Raw genomic sequence first — 19074 nt, 5'->3', positions numbered from 1 at the left:
CGAACAAAACAAACATTTATTGTGGAACTGGGATTCCTTGATGAAGATCATTAAAGATAAGTGAAAAATGGACTTTATCGAACAAAGCAAACATTTATTGTGGAACTGGGATTCCTTGATGAAGATCATCAAAGGTAAGTGAATATTTATAATGCTATTTTTGAGTTTTGTGACACCTCTCCTTCTTTGGAAAATGGCTGTATGTTATTCTGTGACTTGGCACTGACCAGAAATAATCGCAAGGTGTGCTATCGGCGTAAAGCCTTTTTGAAATCTGACACTGTAGCTGGATTAGCGAGAAGTTTATCTTTAAAATGGTGTACAATACTTGCATGTTTGAGGAATTTTAATTATGAGATTTCTGTTGTTTTGATTTCTGATTTCTGTTGTTTTGAATTTGGCGTCCTGCAATTTCACGCTAGCGTCCCACATATCCCAGAGAAGTTTTTTAATCAAATTTTACTGCTTGTATCAGTTACTTGATGTGGAATAGAGTTCCATGTAATCATGGCTCTATGTAGTACTGTGTACCTCCCATAGTCTGTTCTGGACTTGGGGACTGTGAAGAGACCTCTTGTGGCATGTCTTGTGGGGTATGCATGGGTGTCCGAGCTGTGTGCCATTACTTTTGACAGACAGCTCGGTGCATTCAACATGTCAATACCTCTCATAAATAAAAGTAGTGATGAAGCCAATCTCTCCTCCACTTGACATGCATATTATTAATATTAGCTCTCCGTGTACATCCAAGGGCCAGCCGTGCTGCCCTGTTCTGAGCCAATTGCAAGTCCTTTTTTGTGGCACCTGACCACACGACTGAACAGTAGACAAGGTGCAACAAAACTAGGGCCTGTGGGACCTGCCTTGTTGATAGTGTTGTTCAGAAGGCAGAGCATCACTTTATTATAGACAGACTTCTCCCCATCGTAGCTACTACTGCATCATTATGTTTTGACAAAGACAGTTTACAATCTAGTGTTACTCCAAGCAGTTTAGTCATCTCAACTTGCTCAATTTCCAAATTTATTACAATATTTAGTTTATGTTTAGGGTTTAGTGAGTGTTTTGTTCCAAATATAATTCTTTTAGTTTTAGAAATATTTAGGGATAAGTTATTCCTTGCCACACACTCTGAAACTAACTGCAGCTCGTTGTTGAGTGTTGCAGTCATTTCAGTTGCTGTAGTATCTGACTTGTATAGTGTTGAGTCGTCATCCGCATACATAGACACTCTGGCTTTACTCAAAGTCAGTGGCATGTCGTTATTAAAAATTGAAAAAAGCAAGCAGTCATCATATTAGGGATATCTAGATCACAGCCCGGAGGTTTGTTGGGCCATTGTCCTTTTGAAAAACAAATGATTGTCCCACTAAGACCAAACCAGATGGCATGGCGTGTCGCTGCAGAATGCTGTGGTAGCCATGCTGGTTAAGTGTGCCTTAAATTCTAAATAAATCACAGACCGTGTCACCAGTAAAGCATGCCCACACCTTAACACCTCTTCCTCCATGCTTTACGGTGGGATCCACACATGTGAAGGTCATCCGTTGGAACCAAACATCTTCAATTTGGACTCTAGACGAAAGGAAACATTTCCACCAGTCTAATGTGCATTGCTCGTGTTTTTTGGCCCAACCAAGTCGCTTTTTCTAATTGGTATCCTTTAGTAGTGTTTTTTTGTTGCAGCAATTCGACCATGAAGGCCTGATTCACGCAGTCTCCTCTGAACAGTTGATGTTGAGATGTGTCTGTTACTTGAACTCTGTGAAGCATTTATTTGGGTATTTATTCTGAGGCTGCTAACTCTAATGAACTTATCCTCTGCAGCAGAAGTAACTCTGGGTCTTCCATTCCTGTGGCGGTCCTCATGAGAGCCAGTTTCATCATAGCTCTTGATGGTTTTTGCAACTGCACTTGAAAAAACTTTCAAATTTCTTGAAATATTCCGTATTGATTGATCTTCATGTCTTAAAGTACTGATGGAATATCTTTGCTTATTTGAGCTGTTATTGCTGTAATATGAATTTGGTATTCTACCAAATAGGGCTGTCTTCTGCATACCACCCATACCTTCTCACAACACAATTGATTGGCTTAAATGCATTATGAAGGAAAGAAATTCCACAAATCTTTTGGTTGGGAGAATGCCAAGAGTGTGGAAAGCTGTCATCAAGGCAAAGGCTGGCTACTTGTAGAATCTCAAATTTAAAATATATTTAGATTTGTTTAACACTTTTTTGGTTACTCCATGATTCCATATGTGTTATTTCATAGTTTTGATGTCTTCACTACTATTCTACAATGTAGAAAATAGTAAAAATAGTAAATAGTAAAAAACAAAAAATTAAGAATAAAGAAAAGCCTTTTGAATGTTTCACCTGTCCACATCTGTCCTGCTTACACTCCTTAGTGGACATCCGGTGTCTCTTTCCCCCAGTTCTCTCATTCTCCCTCTTCTTCTCTGTGTGATTGTGTGGTTGGAAACCAGCTGCAACCCGTTCTATAATCAAGACCTCTACAAATACTCAGTCTTGCCACTTCAACTCTGCCAGATCATAATCTTCGTTCAGACAGTCATGCGTCTAGCTATTTGTTGTTATTTAACCCCTCTGGGATATGTGGGACGCACACATATAAGATACCAAATTAAAGCTACTCGTGTGGTGAATCCAGCCAACATGTCAGATTTCAAAAAGCAAACGATGCTATTATCTGAAGGTAGCACCTTTGTAAACAAAGGGAGAAAACATATTTCAACCCTGCAGGCGCAACACAAAATGCAGAAATAAAAATATAAATCATGCCTTACCTTTGACGAGCTTATTTTGTTGGCACTCCAATATGCCCCATACACATCACAAATCGTCCTTTTGTTCGATTTATTCAGTCGATATATATCCAAAAATTCCATTTATTTGGCGCGTTTGATCCAGAAAAACACTGGTTCCAACTTGCACAACATGACCACAAAATATCTCAAAAGTTACCTGTAAACTTTGCCAAAACATTTCAAACTACTTTTGTAATACAACTAGGTATTTTTTAAAGTAAATAATCGATAAATTGAAGACGGAATGATCTGTGATCAATACAGGGAGAAAACAAACTGAAGCTGCCTTTCTGGTCACGCGCCTCTATCTAACAGTACACTTGAAGTGACCCACGTTTTGAACAGGGCTACTTCTTCATTACACAAAGGAAAAACCTCAACCAATTTCTAAAGACTAGTGACATTCAGTGGAAGCGGTAGGAACTGCAAGAAGGTCGCTTAGAAATTTGGATTCCCAATGAAAACCCATTGAAAAGAGAGTGACCTTTCCTCAGGGTTTCGCTTGCTACTTAAGTTCTGTTATACTCACAGACATGATTCAGTTTTAGAAACTTCAGAGTGTTTTCAATCCAAAATAATATGCATATCTTATCTTCTGGGGATGAGTAGCATGCAGTTGAATTTGGGCATGCATTTCATCCGGACGTGAAAATACTGCCCCCTGTCACCAAGAAGTTAAGATCTTGTATCCTGCTCTGCCTATTTCTTTGCCTGGTGCTGTTTCTCCTCTCACTGCAGTTTTGCTGCTCTGACTCTGGTTCCTGTCTCCTGTCCACATCTCACCACCCTGCTACCCTGCTCTGGATTCAACTCATCATCACTCCCTTAGATTCCCCTTTGAACCTGTTTACCCTGCCCCAACACAGCTCATTCCAACCTCAGCCTCCACATCTGGTTTCCTACAACTCATCCAAGCTTCCCTGGATCTGCACTTCATCTTTTCCTGTGTTACAATAAAAATATTGGTTCATTCATCCCTGTTTCCTGGTCTGAGTCTGCCCTTGGGTTCCCCTGTGCTGCTCTGCTGAGCAGAATAAGTAGATGTCCTAAAACCTTTGACCGATAGTGTAGGTAGAGAAAGAGCCTAGGTGGTACAAGTAGGTAGATAGAGCCCAGGGGGTACAGGAAGGTAGAGAAAGGGCTTAGGGGGTACAGCTAGGTAGAAAAATAGCCTAGGGGCTATAAGTACAGTGAGGGGAAAAGGTAGTATTATCCCCTGCTGATTTTGTACATTTGCCCACTGACAAAGAAATGATCAGTCTATAATTTTAATGGTAAGTTTATTTGGACAGTGAGAGACAGAATAACAACAAAAAAATCCAGAAAAACGCATGTCAAAAATGTTATAAATTGATTTCCATTTTAATGAGGGAAATGTGTATTTGACCCCCTCTCACAATCAGAAAGATTTCTGGCTCCCAGGTGTCTTTTATACAGGTAACGAGCTGAGGTTAGGTGCACACTCTTAAAAGAAGTGTTCCTAATCTCAGTTTGTTACCTGTATAAAAGACACCATTGTTATTCTGTCTCTCACTGTTCAAATAAACCTACCATTAAAATTATAGACTGATCATTTCTTTGTCAGTGGGCAAACAAAATCAGCAGGGGATCAAATACTTTTTTCCCTCACTGTAGGTAGAGAAATAGCCTAGAGGGTACAGCTAGGTAGAGAAAGTCTGTGCCAAACTGCTCTGCCTCACCTACTAGATTGTGCTCCACCCTCATGCTGTCATCAAACCCTGGTGTCTCTGGTAGGGCTCAAAGTTGACCGAGGCGTTGTCCTCCAACAGGCTGTGTAGAGCCTGGCCATGGATGACACACCTCGAAACGGATCCACAGATAACTGTACAGGGACATATCAAACCAATAAGCAACACATAAGTCGTTCAGTTATACGTACTTTAGCAGATATGAGAGAGCATATTAAGGTCAGTTCCTCTGAATTCAGGAAATGCACCAATTGCAATCTCCACAAAGATAATGTGCAATGTTCAACTCATTTCCTGTGAGGTATCTGACATACTTGAGTACTAGAGACACACTTGCAGCGCTTGTGTGCTCCCGGGAAGTACTAGATAAGGTTCTGGACGGTGGAGTGGGAGAAACAAAAGAAGTCTGCTCCTGAAGGCATGATGTGGGCCATAAATTTAAGATAATGAGAGAAAAATCATACATTGAAATGTATCCACCGATTCTATAAGCCAGTCTAAACAGCAAGCAGGTACCTTAGAGCACCAATGGCCTTCAGTAGGTTGGAATGGCAGGTGAGGGCAGAGGAAGCAGCTATGGCTTTCTTATGGTTTTCCTCAGGCACTATCTGAAAGTGGGGGGAAAAGAGATGGTTTGATAAGGAAAACACTTCTCGCAAGCACATTCATAAGCTGTCTCACAACACCTATTTGACTTACTTAGCATTTGACTCCATAATGTTTTGTAGCTAAATTAGTGTGAGCGTACCTGTGGGCCACCACCCCCGTCCTTAATCTGGCAGGTGTAGAGGCACTGCACTGCTGATCAGGGCTCTTCATGCTGGCAAAGAAGTGTGTCTTGCAGAAGCTCACTGGGTAGATGGCACACTGGTCATGGAATAGCATGCTGACTGTGATAATCTGGAACAGGGAAGGACATCATTCCTTATTCTCTAGCCACTGATCTGAGAACAGTCATGGGCTGTGTCCCAACAGTCTTGAATAGCTTCTCCTGGTCTCTTTTCATGGATAATGACCCTGAACAAAATGATCAGGGATGACAATTTGGTGAAAATCTGTTCAGAACTTTCAACTAAGAGTGGTCATGCTAATGAGGAGATATGGAAAAAACCATGTAAGATCATTTGGAGAGTGTTTATACAGAACAAATGTGAGGCATAAGCATGATTTGAGACACAGACATCCCCTAGACTGTACACAGTCAGACCCCCAAGTACTATGGGGAAGACAGGACGTCCTGAGGAGTCCAGAGCGATGAGCTGAACCAGCTTACGAGACCCCCTGTCAGCAACCTTCTGCTTTTTCAACATTCTTTTTGGTCCTGAGGAAAATATATTTTATGGAGAACACTTTGTGCTGCCCATCATCACAGGACATAAGAATGTGTCTAATCTACAGGTAGTCTGGTATAAACATAGCTCTCCTCCATGCATCTAAGTGTAATGGGGGAAGCATGTAGCATCTGAATTCATTGTGTTACAGAAATGACTTGAATAATGGTGATTCAAATCATTGTCTTTAGTATTTATTTTTAATCTTATTTTTAACAAGGCAAGTCAGTTAAGAACAAATTCTTATTTTCAATGACAGCCTAGGAACAGTGGGTTAACTGCCTGTTCAGGGGCAGAACGACAGATTTGTACCTTGTCAGCTCGGGGATTTGAACTTGTTACCTTCCGGTTACTAGTCCAACGCTCTAACCACTAGGCAACCCTGCCACCCCAAGTATGTAGTACTTGGGACGGCAGGGTAGCCTAGAGGTTACTCACAAATATCATGGCCCATGCTGTTAGTCTGAGGTACTTTAGTCGGTACTATTCGGTTAGGTTCTTGCTTGGGCCTGTTTGGTCTTGGGCCTGGTCTCGGAGAGACCTGTGGGGAAGGGGAAGGGAGGCATAGAGGATGCAGAACCCAAGCTGGAGAAGGTTGACTGGGGGGGAGACCCCGTGAAAGATTGGGTGGTGAAGGACTGTAGAGCCTCCTGCCCCTCATCATCTGTCTGTGGATGGATAGAGTGGGCATTGCATCATAACACCACATCCAAATACTAGTGGCAATGTAGGCCACGATCCACACTCTTGACCATTTCAAAGGATTGTGTATACAATGACAATCTTATGTGGATGAGGTATATCTGGAAAAGTTACTGATGCAACTCAAAAGAAAAACTGTGACAGAGCAAAGTAACATAGCTACAATGACTATATTTTTTCATTATAAGAATGTTCATTATCCAAACACATAGATCTTCAACTGCACTCCCCTAAATGTGTATATTTGTCAGATCAGCAGTGATATAACTGAACTAAAGGAATTTCTTCTGATAACCTTTGCATAATGAGAGCAAAGACCCCATTTCTGTTCTCAATCCTCATGAACCTCCTGATGTCTTTCTGTGTCTGCAACATAGTGGGATACTGAGGCAAAGTCTAGGTATTGGGGAACTGACATGTCTTAATAAGGGTGGGTTTCACTGTTGTAACCTTGAATGACTAAGATCTAGTCTGTATTAAGTGCAACTTAGAGAGCATCATGATGAATGTTCTAGTCCTGCACACTGTAGCAGAGAGAACTATCACCCAGATAGGCCAGTCGTGTGAGAAACTTGTCATCATGCAAGCGGTCACACAAGTGAAAATTATAGTCATTAAAGAAAACTTTAAGCTCGTCTCTCAATTTAAAAAAATGTGTCAATACTTTGCCACCTGATAGCCAACGCACTTCTGTATGCTGTAAAAGTGTTACATGGTCACTGCTTAGTACAGAAAATACACAAAAGTTCAGGGGGCCTTGCAAGTTTAACATTTTCACTGTAGTGTCCAAAACGTCTTTCAAGCTGACAGGCATTCCTTTGGCAGCAAGAGCCTCTCGATGGTTGCTGCAGTGTACCCAAGTGGCATCAAGAGCAACTTCACTATATCTCCCTGTCATGGATTTTGCTCCACCAGTACAGATACCAACACATCTTGACCACTAAGTCTATTTGATGTCACAAAGCTGTCCTGTACTTAAAACATATCCTCTCCTGTTGTCCTGGTTTCCAGTGGTGTGTAGAAGAGGATGTCTTCCTTAATTGACCCCCCATAAACGTAACGGACATATACCAGGAGCTGTGCCAGGCCCACCACGTCTGTTGACTCATCCAGCTGTAACGCATAGAAATAACTGGCTTTTATGCGAAGCAGTAATTGTTTCAAAACATTTCCTGCCATGTTACTGATGCGTCGTGAAAGTGTTTTTTTGGGGGGGGGGCTTTTCCCCCAGCATTGTCGCAGCCATATCCGCGGCCGCAGGAATAATTAAGTCTTCTACAATGGTATGGGGCTTGTCTGTCCTTGCCACTCGGTAGCTCGCTATATAAGGCTCTTCTAGTCCCTTCTTATTAATGGTATTTGTTGTTTTTATACATGTTTTACTACTCAAAAGTCAAAAGTCAATTCCTGTGGCTTTTTTGTTTCTAAACATCTGCGCAAGAGTGAACATTTCATTGAGTTCTGAGATAGACTTTTGCACATATAACACACTGTGGCTGCGGAAAGGCACTACTCCCAATATAAGTGAACCCCAAATCAATGTAGTTCTCATCATATTTGTGCCTCTTCGATGGTCCAACGTCCCTGTCTGTTGTTCGGTGATTTTCCTGGGTAAGCGGGCAGTAACTCTTTGGCTGCATCAGAATCACAACTGTCAGTGTCCATGCTAGCTGGGCAAACAACAAATGTAGAATTACTGATGCTAGCATTGGATGTGCTCGTGGAAGCAGAACAACTTGTGTCGTCGACAGGTGCAGGTGTAGTACTGCTGGTAGTAGCAGTACTACCAGTATAGCTGATACAGTATGTGTCTCTATGGAGGCGGGCCTTACTTTTGTTAACCATTTATCAATTTTCAAGCAAACGGAATGAGCAGCAGCTACATTTGGCTACATACGGACCGTTAGTGGAATTCCCGTGAGAGAGTAATGGTTAATGTGATTGGATGTTAATTATTTGACTAGGCTACCTGTATTTGACATTGTGTTGTTATTTTGCTGAAGACTAAGATGGTTTCATTTTATTTTGAGCATTGAAACGAGGCTACTCGGAAAAAACATCATCCAAATGCATTGACCCTTTGGAAAATAGAAATGGACTGTTTGAAAATGTGAAGAATTTTGAATAAAAAAATAATAATAACCCGGCAGTTATCTATTATATTCCAACAGTTATTTGAATAACAGCAATCACTTACAAATCAAAGATAGTAATCACTTATTTACAGTATTTAACCATGAAGGGGGACGCGATGGGGGTATGCCGATGGGGGTACGCCAAATAAAAATGTGATTCACATGACTTATTTGTTAAAATAATAAATAAATACTGCAAAACGATATTTATTATTATTACATACATGAGTTAATAAAGCCTTCAGTACAACTTGTTCTACTGATAAAGACCATTTTTTTCTCCTATTGGTTACCTTTACTTCTCAGATGGTCCAGTTCTCCTGAACTACGGCTGGTTGGATTGCTACTAAGATACTACTAAGTACTACTACTATTGATAATAAGATTTAGTTCTATATCAAATCAAAGTTTATTTGTCACGTGCGCCAAATACAACAGGTGAAATGCTTACTTACAGGCTCTAACCAATAGTGCAAAAAAGGTGTTAGGTGAAAAATAGGTAAGTAAAGAAATAAAACAACAGTTAAAGGCTATATACTGCAGCGAGGCTATAAAAGTAGCGAGGCTACATACAGACACCGGTTAGTCAGGCTGATTGAGGTAGTATGTACATGTAGATATGGTGATTGCCTCAGAGATGCTTCTGCCTACATACAGGCTCAAATCATTGGCCACTTAATAAATGGATCACTAGTCACTTTAAATAATGCCACTTTAGTAATGTTTACATTAACAGTTGTTTTGAGCGTGGCAGAAATCATACTTTATTGAACGCATGTCCAATTTTGAATGTTTATCATTTCAAACTAGACCCTTAATTTTAGACTAGGGACCACACTGCCACTCCACTGAATAGCAGGATAATGATTGCTGTTTTATCTATAAATTCTCTTCATTATTTATTTATTTTGAAAAAAATATTAACCCCTTTTTTCTCCCCAATTGGTAGTAGTCATAGTCTTGTCTGATTGCTGCAACTCCCATAACATAACCCAACAAAGCACAATGCACATCCAACCTGGAAGCCAGCAACACCAATGTGTCTGAGGAAACACCGTACACCTGGCAACCAGGTCAGCATGCACTGCACCCAGCCAGCCACAGGAGTCACTAGTGCACAATGAGACAAGGATATCGCTGCTGGCCAAACCCTCCCTAACCCAGACAATGCTGGGCCAATTGTGCACCGCCCCATGGGCCTCCCTGTCGCAGCCAGCTTCGACAGAGCCTGGGCTCAAACCCAGAATCTCTGGTGGCACAGCTAGCACTGCAATGCAGTGCCTTAGACCATTGCGCCACACAGGAGGCCCATAATTATTTATCTTCAAATGACAATGATTAAAAAGGATTAGCACAATGACCCAGGCTAGGCAACAACGGATTTGACATATTTAGCAGATGATCAACAATGAACCATGAATACCATATTCTTTTCCTTGATTATAGCTGTCAAACGTAATGCATTTTAAAAGAAGTCAAAGTGCTCATCTACAGTCAGAGCTTTCACTATACCTGTAGGTAACAGTGTTCTTCTCATATTTTGGTTTCCTGTGGAGTGTTCATATCTGCTGATGTCAGACACTCCACATCTGGACTACTTCATCACCTCCAGAGTGTTTTTGTCCAGAACCCCAGTGACCTCCAGGCCAAAGAGTGCCTGCATGGCCTCCAGGCTCTTGTTGAAGTCTGGCTTGATAATACTCTGGGAAGTTGAGTTTGTCAACCCCACATCTGTGTACTATTGAGACAGATAGTCCTGGTGTCGGAGGAGGATTAGAGACAACATTTTAAACAATCTGTTTTCTCATGCCTATTACGACTCTCATGCGAAACAGTACAAGCATAACAAGTAGGCTAACTTGTATTTTCCCGCGTTATTCTGAAATAATACTGATGATACGGGTAGCAATATACTGAGCCATGTGAGCCATCACTCTGCCCTGTCCAAATTCTCTTTTGAATGATCCCTAACAGTCTGGGGTGTACATGGTTCCATTCAGAACATGAGTGAGATGCCAAGGTAAGCTTTGTGCTCTTGAACATTCCTGTAAACTTTTGGACAAACCCCTATCCTCAAGGGAGAGGGAGAGTTCTCCTGATAACATTGTTGGAGGTGGTGTGTAGAGTTTTGGGTGATTGTTAGGGTGAGGTTTGGGCATACTGTAGGTACACATAAGTTAACATTGTAAGGAAAAAACAGTGGTTAGTTTGAATATCTTTGATCAGTCAAGCACATTTATTAACAATCAAACTTCAAAAAACATTTCAAAGCATAACATGTTACTACATTATAATACAATTAATGTAACTGCGTTCTTCTATCTCCTCCTCTGACGAAGAGGTAGAATAAGGATCGGACCAAAATGCAACGTGATGATGATTCATGATATATTTTAATAAAGAAAAAACTATACATGCAGAAACTACAAAAGTAATGTAAATGAAATAATGAAAACTGAAACAGCCCTATCTGGTGCAAACACAAAGACAGGAACAATCACCCACAAAATACACAGTGAAACCCAGGCTACCTAAATATGGTTCCCAATCAGAGACAACGAAAATCACCTGACTCTGATTGAGAACCGCCTCAGGCAGCCAAGCCTATGCTAGACACACCCCTAATCAGCCACAATCCCAATGCCTACAAAAAAAAAACAATACGACAACACAATAAACCCATGTCACCCCTGGCCTGAACAAATATATAAAGAAAACACACAATACTTAGACCAAGGCGTGACAATTAATCAATTTGTAATTTATGTTCTGTACCTATACAGTAAGTTACCACAAGGATTTAATTGAAAAGGCCTTGAAGATGGTTGCTTGATGATGCAATTTCACTGCTTATGTCACGCCTTGGTCATAGTGTTTTGTGTTTTCGTTATATATTTGGTCAGGCCAGGGTGTGACATGGGTTTTAATGTTGTGTTTAGTATTGGGGTTTTGTGGCATTGGGATTGCGGCTGAGTAGGGGTGTAGCTTAGGTTTGGCTGCCTGAGGCGGTTCTCAATCAGAGTCAGGTGATTCTCGTTGTCTCTGATTGGGAACCATATTTAGGTAGCCTGGGTTTCACTGTGTATTTCGTGGGTGATTGTTCCTGTCTCTGTGTTAGTGTTCACCAGACAGGCTGTATAGGTTTTCACGTTCCGTTTGTTGTTTTTGTATTTATAAGTTATTTCATGTATCGTCATTAGTTTCATTAAAGACATGAGTAACCACCACGCTGCATTTCGGTCCAACTCTCTTTCGACAAATTAACGCCGTTACAGCTTGCAACACTTTCATCAACATTCAGCTAGTGAATTATCTTGGTTCATGCTAGATGAGGTAGCCCTGAGGTACTTCAATACTGCATATTAATCTGACTCAATACTCAATTAATCCGATTTAAAATATCAAATAAATAAACTACTTTGAACAGCAATTCTTGATATTTGCATCAAAGCTACAAAAGACGTGTTTGTGCCGGAACAATAAACCGATTGCTACATATAAAATCTGGCATACTCATATCCCTAAGGTATACTTCAGGATATGTTCTATTGATTGAGCAGGTACACTCTTGTCAGATGTTCTTTCAAAGTTGGGCTAGGTCGGTAACAAGCTTTGTAACAGAGACAGGTAGCCTAGCGGTTAGAGCGTTAGGCCAGATACCAAAAGGTCGCTGGTTCATAGCCCCGACCCAAGTTGATGAAACAGATCTGTCGATGTGCCCTTGAGCAATGTACTTAAATCTAATTGCTTATGTAAGTTTCTCTGTATAAGAGTGTCTGTCGGTGGGGTCACATCTAGTGTCTTTGACAGATATGTTAGCAGTCCAGCCATGCATTGGCTAGGATTCGATTCAGCACCCGGTTCTGTCTGTAGTCATAGTTGTATGCCTTTGTTCCACTGAAGAGATAGATAGTACCTGTTGATGAGAAATATGATAATGTTTTCTTAAAGTGGGCCTAGTAATCAAGGTAACACAAAAGTGTCATGATATTATAATGTATGCAATTTAAGTCAAGGTGACATGGTGAAGTGTTTTATGGCTACCTTGTAACTCAAATGCAGCATCAACACTCCTCCCAATACCTGGCCAGTCTGTTTGGATGTTTCTTGGAAATCTTGGATCCATCCTACGTCTGTGTTCATCGTATCTGTACAATAGATAACAAATAAACATTGAACTTATAAATAAATGACGGATAGCTTATGTGCAGTTCCTTTCTAACAAATGTCTCATTGTTAAACACTAGATGGCAGGCTATGCCTCTCAGGAGCTGGAATGCCTATTCATCAAAACATTGCTACAGTGAAAACATACTGCTCGTACCTAAACAGTGGACTTTGGAACAGTATATTTTCTGCAACATAATATTGTATTATACTGTAATAACCGTTCACTTTGTTTGTCATTTACCAAAAAAACATTTTGTTAGAGGCTGTTTACCTATAGTAATCGTGTCCTATGAAGAAGAAGGTTTTTCCATATTCACTGATATGAACAGCAGCGTCAATGTTCCTTACTCTGGCTGGGAATCCATAGTCATATATGGAGCCAAAGTGGCTTTTCTTCTTAAGCTGTCGAACCACCCAGTACTTAGGACCTGAAAAACAGGGCACTTTTACTGCATTTGGAACCCTATGAAAACATACAACAAGAACTGCCAGATGCCAATGAGCTTTGAGAGTTTCTTGCATGAAGTGTGACTATTTTGACGCAGGGTTATAATTTAGGTCCAGTGCTTCTTTGAAACATCGTTCTGTTTCAAATCTAGCCCTGTCATGCTACGAAAGCCTAAGTGAGGCCTTTGAGGCGATCAGACGGCACATTACCAGTGAAGACATATGCCACGCCTTTGGCAGGGATGTCATAGGCTGCGTCCACAGGAGAGTTGATGCTGGGGAGGTATGTGCTGCTGGGGCCCTCTCTCAGACGGTTCCAGTATGTCGTCCATGTTGTCCTCAACCACATGTACCTGGAGGAAAACAAACCGCTGTGTTGGGGCAAATAAGAACCTATACTATAAAAATTATATTGCATAATTCAAAACTCCTTTACCTGTTTTTAAAGAACACAATTTCCTTCCCGAACACTGCCACTGCATCAACAGAGAAGTTGGGATCGCACTTCTTAGGAAGGTTTAGTGGATCCTGTTTTCTGACTGGCTTGCCTTGGAAATAAAAGCAAAGTCTCCAATGTTTAGATAGAAATCCACCCAAAAATGTACCATGTGATAATTATGTTATTGCTCATTTCTACCATACAGCGCCTGGATTCCCAGTGCGTCATCTTGTGGAAGTATGTACTGTGCTCCAATGTAATAATTGTAGTTGGGGTACATGAGAGATGAGGGGTCTTTGGAATGGGAGAGGCCCAGGGAGTGGCCTAACTCATGAGCCGCAACAGTGAACAGGTTATAACCTAAAACAGCATCCAACAAGAAAATATTTATTTGTCTACAACCATATTTTGAATCCTAATTCATTGTGTTTTATAAAATAAATTCAGATCATGTTATGCTTATAACAGTGGCCCTACCTAGCTTGGAATGCCCCATCGTCCAGATTTCGTCCTCGTCAAAGTGCACATCTCCCCCCATGTCCTCCCCTGGTGCGAAGGCGTGGGCCAGAACACCCTTGGGGCCGTCAAAGGGAAAGAAGTCTCCGTGAGCTATGATGGATGGATGTGGAGCGAGATGGATTATCAGGCATGTACCTGGAAACTGCCTCCAATAAGTATATAATTATAGCACAATTAAAACCTCACATGCAGCCACATACATTCTCTACCACCTCTATTAGAAAATACGCTGAACTGAACGGAGAATGATTCAGGGTCAGAATACTTTTTTTTGCGAAGGAGAGGATGATGTCTGCCTTGTCGTGGTTGACCTTGATGAACTTCAGTGGGGCCGCGTCACTCCAGATCTTTAAGGCCAAACGGAAGGAAGTATCCACCTCCTCCTGTGTAAGGTCAGGGGTGTACTGATCAATCCTGCAGGTCATTGGCACACAGACAACACAGAAAAACATGAAGCAGCCTGAAAAAAAGCATAAAAAACTGGGCTAGTTAGATCCAGTGAGCTGGTAATCTATTGGCAGATGTCTGGTTTTAAAAGGGAAAGGGGGGTACCTAGTCAGTTGAACAACTGAATGCATTCAACTGAGATGTGTCTTCCACATGTAACCCCTCTAAATCAGAGAGATGCGGGGGGGGTCAGCCATAATCGACATCGACATCTTCGGCGCCTGGGGAACTGCCTTGCTTGGGGGCAAAACGACAGATTTTTACCTCGCCAGCTCTGGGATTCAATCCAGCAACCTTTTGGTTACTGGCCCAACGCTTGAACCACTATACAATTCAGTGATGAAACAAAACTGTGATTTTATGATGAAACATGGTTAATTTTGGGGATTATGTCATTCCTTTTATACACAGTGTACAAAACAGGAACACCTTCCTCATATTGAGTTGTACCCCATTTTTCCCTCAGAACAGCCTCAATTCATTGGGGTGTGGACTCTAAAAGGTGTCGAAAGCATTTCACAGGGATGCTGGCCCATGTTGACTCCAAATTCTCCCACAGTTGTGTCAAGTTGGCTGGATGTCCTTTGGGTGGTGGACTATTCTTGATACACACAGGAAACTGTTGAGCATAATCCAGAAGCGTTGCAGTTCTTGAAACACTCAAACTGGTGTGCGTGGCACCTACTACCGTACCCCGTTCAAAGGCACTTAAATATTTTGTCTTGCACATTCACCCTTTGAATGGTACACATAAACAATCCATGTCTCACTTGTCTCAAGGCTTAAAATCCTTCTTTAACCTGTTTCCTCCTCTTCATTTACTCTGAGCGAAGTGGATTTAACAGGTGACATCACTATCATAGCATTCATAGCTTTCACCTGGATTCACCTGGTCAGTCTATGTCATGAAAAGAGCAGGTGTTCCTAATGTTTACTACACTCAGTGTAATTCCCTGCAGTTAAACAATTTGAAAGTCTGTTTTAGGAAGTAATATCTATATTCTGACAGATATTTTGAATATCAATAGAGCAAATCCCAAAAGATGAAGTGTATTTATTTTATCTTTATTTTTTCCAGTCAGGTCTATTAAGAACAAATTGTTATTTACAATGACGGCCTGGCTAAAGGCCAAAGGCATCCTGTGTGGCAGGGGATTTAAAAAATGATGGATAACACAGATGGAAGACAATTGTCAGCAAAAAAGAAGACATTGTGACCGACAACCGATACTAGACAGATAACAGATAATAATATGCACCTGTATGTGATGGTGGAATTCTTCCACTTGATCTGGTCAGGGTAAAAGCTGTAGTTTTCCATGTCAGGCACTCCACACCTATGCTTCCTCATCACAGAGAGTGTCTGGAGGTCCAGTCTGCCAGTCTGCTTCAGACTGAAGAAACCCTGCATCTCCCTGATCTTTTCCCCCAGGGCTGAGGTGGCGGTGGCCCTCCTATTACGGGGCTGGGGGCCACTGCTGGGGCTCATGTGGTAGAACCTCCTCAGGTAACCCTATCATACAGCTGGTTACTAACCAAACTTCCACTGATAGCAGGTCACTTCTCTTATAAGGACAAATAAGTCTTATTTGTCCTAAAGTAGGCACAACTTTAAGTTGTCCAGAAGACGACAGATTTTGCTTGACCTAAAGTAGTCTTAACATTAAGTTGTTCTAAAGTGCACCTCATAAATCTACTCAACATTTACCATTGAAAAACAGACAATAACTAGAATTGACATACCTGGGAAAATAGTCAAAACACAGTCAATGTATTCCAATACAGTTTTTTTTCTAGAGATTTTCTAAAAGGTGGATGAAGACACAAACCTCAGCCAGTTCCATGTCCTCAAGCCTTGGCCATTGTTCCTTAGAGATAGGTAAAGTCCACAACAGGTCTGTGAGCACTAGAAAGCACAGCACTTGGATCCAGGGCCAGAGCCACTCCATCTTTAAATGAACAAGCTCTTTACAGCCCATGGCTTTATAGATAAGAGCATGCTTAAGGTCTGTGGTGAATCACATGGTTTCCAAGCACTCAATCCTGCAGTTGCAGCAGTTCTACCTGCAGCTATTACCATGAGGTGTGTGGTAAGAATAATTACTATATGTAAAACCCTGAACTAAATCTTGTTTACCTCAATCCAGGTCTTAAGAGTGTGAAACGGGATAAAGGGATGTCCTATAGCCCTACCTGTCAACACTAGGCTTGTTACTTTGGTTACCAAGTATATTGTTTCCTGCTTTTGCAAGTCAATAGTCTTTCTAATATTTCCAAAATGTCCAAAAGACATATGGCCTTATTTTGGCCATGATTTTTAAACAACAACTGTATTAGACTAGAGTTATTTGGACTAACTTTACTATACTGTAGTTATTTGGCTGAACTGTTGAATTGCACGTGTCAAATAGGCAGTGTTGTCCTCCCTTACTCGTAATGTGTCAATTGGCACACAGCTTCAATAACATAGATACTCTCGGTCTGGTTTGATATCTTCATTACAATCTCAACCGTACTTGTAGATGTCTGAAATGAAATATGTGATTTAGTAAATGTTTATGAAATTAGTCATAGAAACTCACTCACTAATTTCTGCCTGATGTGCTGGGAGCATGTTGGTATTATGTAACACATTCCTTTCTCACGGTATTGATTCCTGAACCTGCAAATATTTCCAAAATGTTTTCCTTACAGGCAACCCAATACATTGGACTGAACTCAACATGTTAGAAGTATGCAAACAGTTTTATACAGCTTTGCATAGCCTTTATTGCATTTTGGACACAAACATTTAATTTCCCATTAAATGTTTGTGGTCACTTCATATCAAAATCCTTCAGCATCTGAGCTAGGTATTTGCTTTCTCAGTTCCAACAACTTGTTTCTGGGTATAATCGTACTTATAAACTTGTTGTCCAACGAAGAAGTAGATGAAGTCTTGGATAAACAAAAATGTAACAATTAAAAGGAGTTTTACAAAATTAAATGTTCAAATTGAGCTGGCATGGCCTTTGTTGTTGTGATATAATAGTAGCTTACCATCTTTGTAGACAGCTGCATCGATAGTAGTATTGAGCCATGGGAAGTCAGTGATGCACCGTGGGTATCCAGCATCCATAACTCTTTGTTTTTCATTATAATTGAAAATAAATATATATAAATACAGTACTAGTCAAAAGTTTGAATACACCTTCTCATTCAAGGGTTTTTCTTTATTTTGACAATATCTTATATTGTAGAATAATAGTGAAGACATCAGAACTATGAAATAACATATATGGAATAATTTAGTAAACAAAATAGTGTTAAACAAATCAAAATGTATTTTATATTTGAGATTCTTGAAAGTAGCCACCCTTTGCCTTTGATGACAGCTTTGCACACTCTTGGCATTCTCTCACCCAGCTTCATGAGGTCACCTGGAGTTACTTTCAATTAACAGGTCTGCCTTGTGGAATTCATATCAATCTTAACGCGTTTGAGACAATCAGTTGTGTTGTGACAAGGTAGGTGTGGTATACAGAAGATAGCCCTATTTGGTAAAATACCAAGTCCATATTATGACAAGAACAACTCAAATAAGCAAAGAGAAATGAGAGTCCATCATTACTTTAAGACATGAAGGTCAGTCAATCCATAACATTTCAAGAACTTTGAAAGTTTCTTCAATTGCTGTCGCAAAGACCATCAAGCGCTTTGATGAAACTATCTCTCAATGAGGACCGCCACAGGAAAGGAAGACCCAGAGTTACCTCTGCACCAGAGGATAAGTTTATTAGAGTTACCAGCCTCAGAAATTGCAGCCCAAATAAATGCTTCACAGAGTTCAAGTATCAAACACATCTCAACATCAACTGTTCAGAGGAGAATGCGTGAATTAAACATTCATGGTTGAATTGCTGCAAAGAAACCACTATTAAAGGACACCAATAAGAAGAGGATACAAGCATGGGCCAAGAAACAGGAGCAATGGACATTAGACCAGTGGAAATCTGGTTCTAAACGCTGTGACTTTGTGAGACGCAGAGTAGGTGAACGGATGATATCCGCAAATGTGGTTCCCACCATGAAGCATCGAGGAGGAGATGGGATGGTGCCAGGTCTCTGACCTCCTCCCTATAGGCTGTCTCATCGTTGTCGTTGATCACTGTTGTGTAGTCAGCAAACTTAATGCCTGTGTTGGAGTCGTGCTTTGCCACGCAGTCGTGGGTGAACAGGGAGTACAGGAAGGGACTAAGCACGCCCCCCTGAGTGGCCCCAGTGTTGAGGGTCAGCATGGCAGATGTGTTGTTGCCTACCCTTACCACCTGGGTATGGCTTGTCAGAAAGTCCAGGATTCAATTGC

The 19074-nt window shown here is 41.0% G+C and overlaps 1 protein-coding gene across 1 annotated transcript; it reads right to left on the bottom strand.

Moving 5' to 3' along the window:
• Positions 1-4551: 4551 nt before the first annotated feature.
• LOC118394905 (matrix metalloproteinase-20) lies at positions 4552-16667 on the bottom strand. The gene is given in 19 exon segments (XM_052510826.1): positions 4552-4639; positions 4641-4673; positions 4873-4983; positions 5056-5153; positions 5288-5338; positions 5341-5439; positions 5721-5860; positions 6412-6538; positions 10314-10409; positions 12565-12623; positions 12752-12855; positions 13149-13305; positions 13535-13677; positions 13761-13872; positions 13962-14123; positions 14241-14372; positions 14548-14696; positions 15989-16242; positions 16559-16667. Coding segments are annotated over 19 exon segments (2130 nt in total). The 5' UTR covers positions 16574-16667.
• Between the last annotated feature and the right edge of the window lie 2407 nt (positions 16668-19074).

This window comes from Oncorhynchus keta, chromosome 1 (assembly GCF_023373465.1).
Source record: "Oncorhynchus keta strain PuntledgeMale-10-30-2019 chromosome 1, Oket_V2, whole genome shotgun sequence".
In the NCBI taxonomy this organism is placed as follows: domain Eukaryota; kingdom Metazoa; phylum Chordata; class Actinopteri; order Salmoniformes; family Salmonidae; genus Oncorhynchus; species Oncorhynchus keta.
Note: the sequence above shows the minus strand (reverse complement) of the source record. Positions and strands in the feature narration are given on the sequence as shown.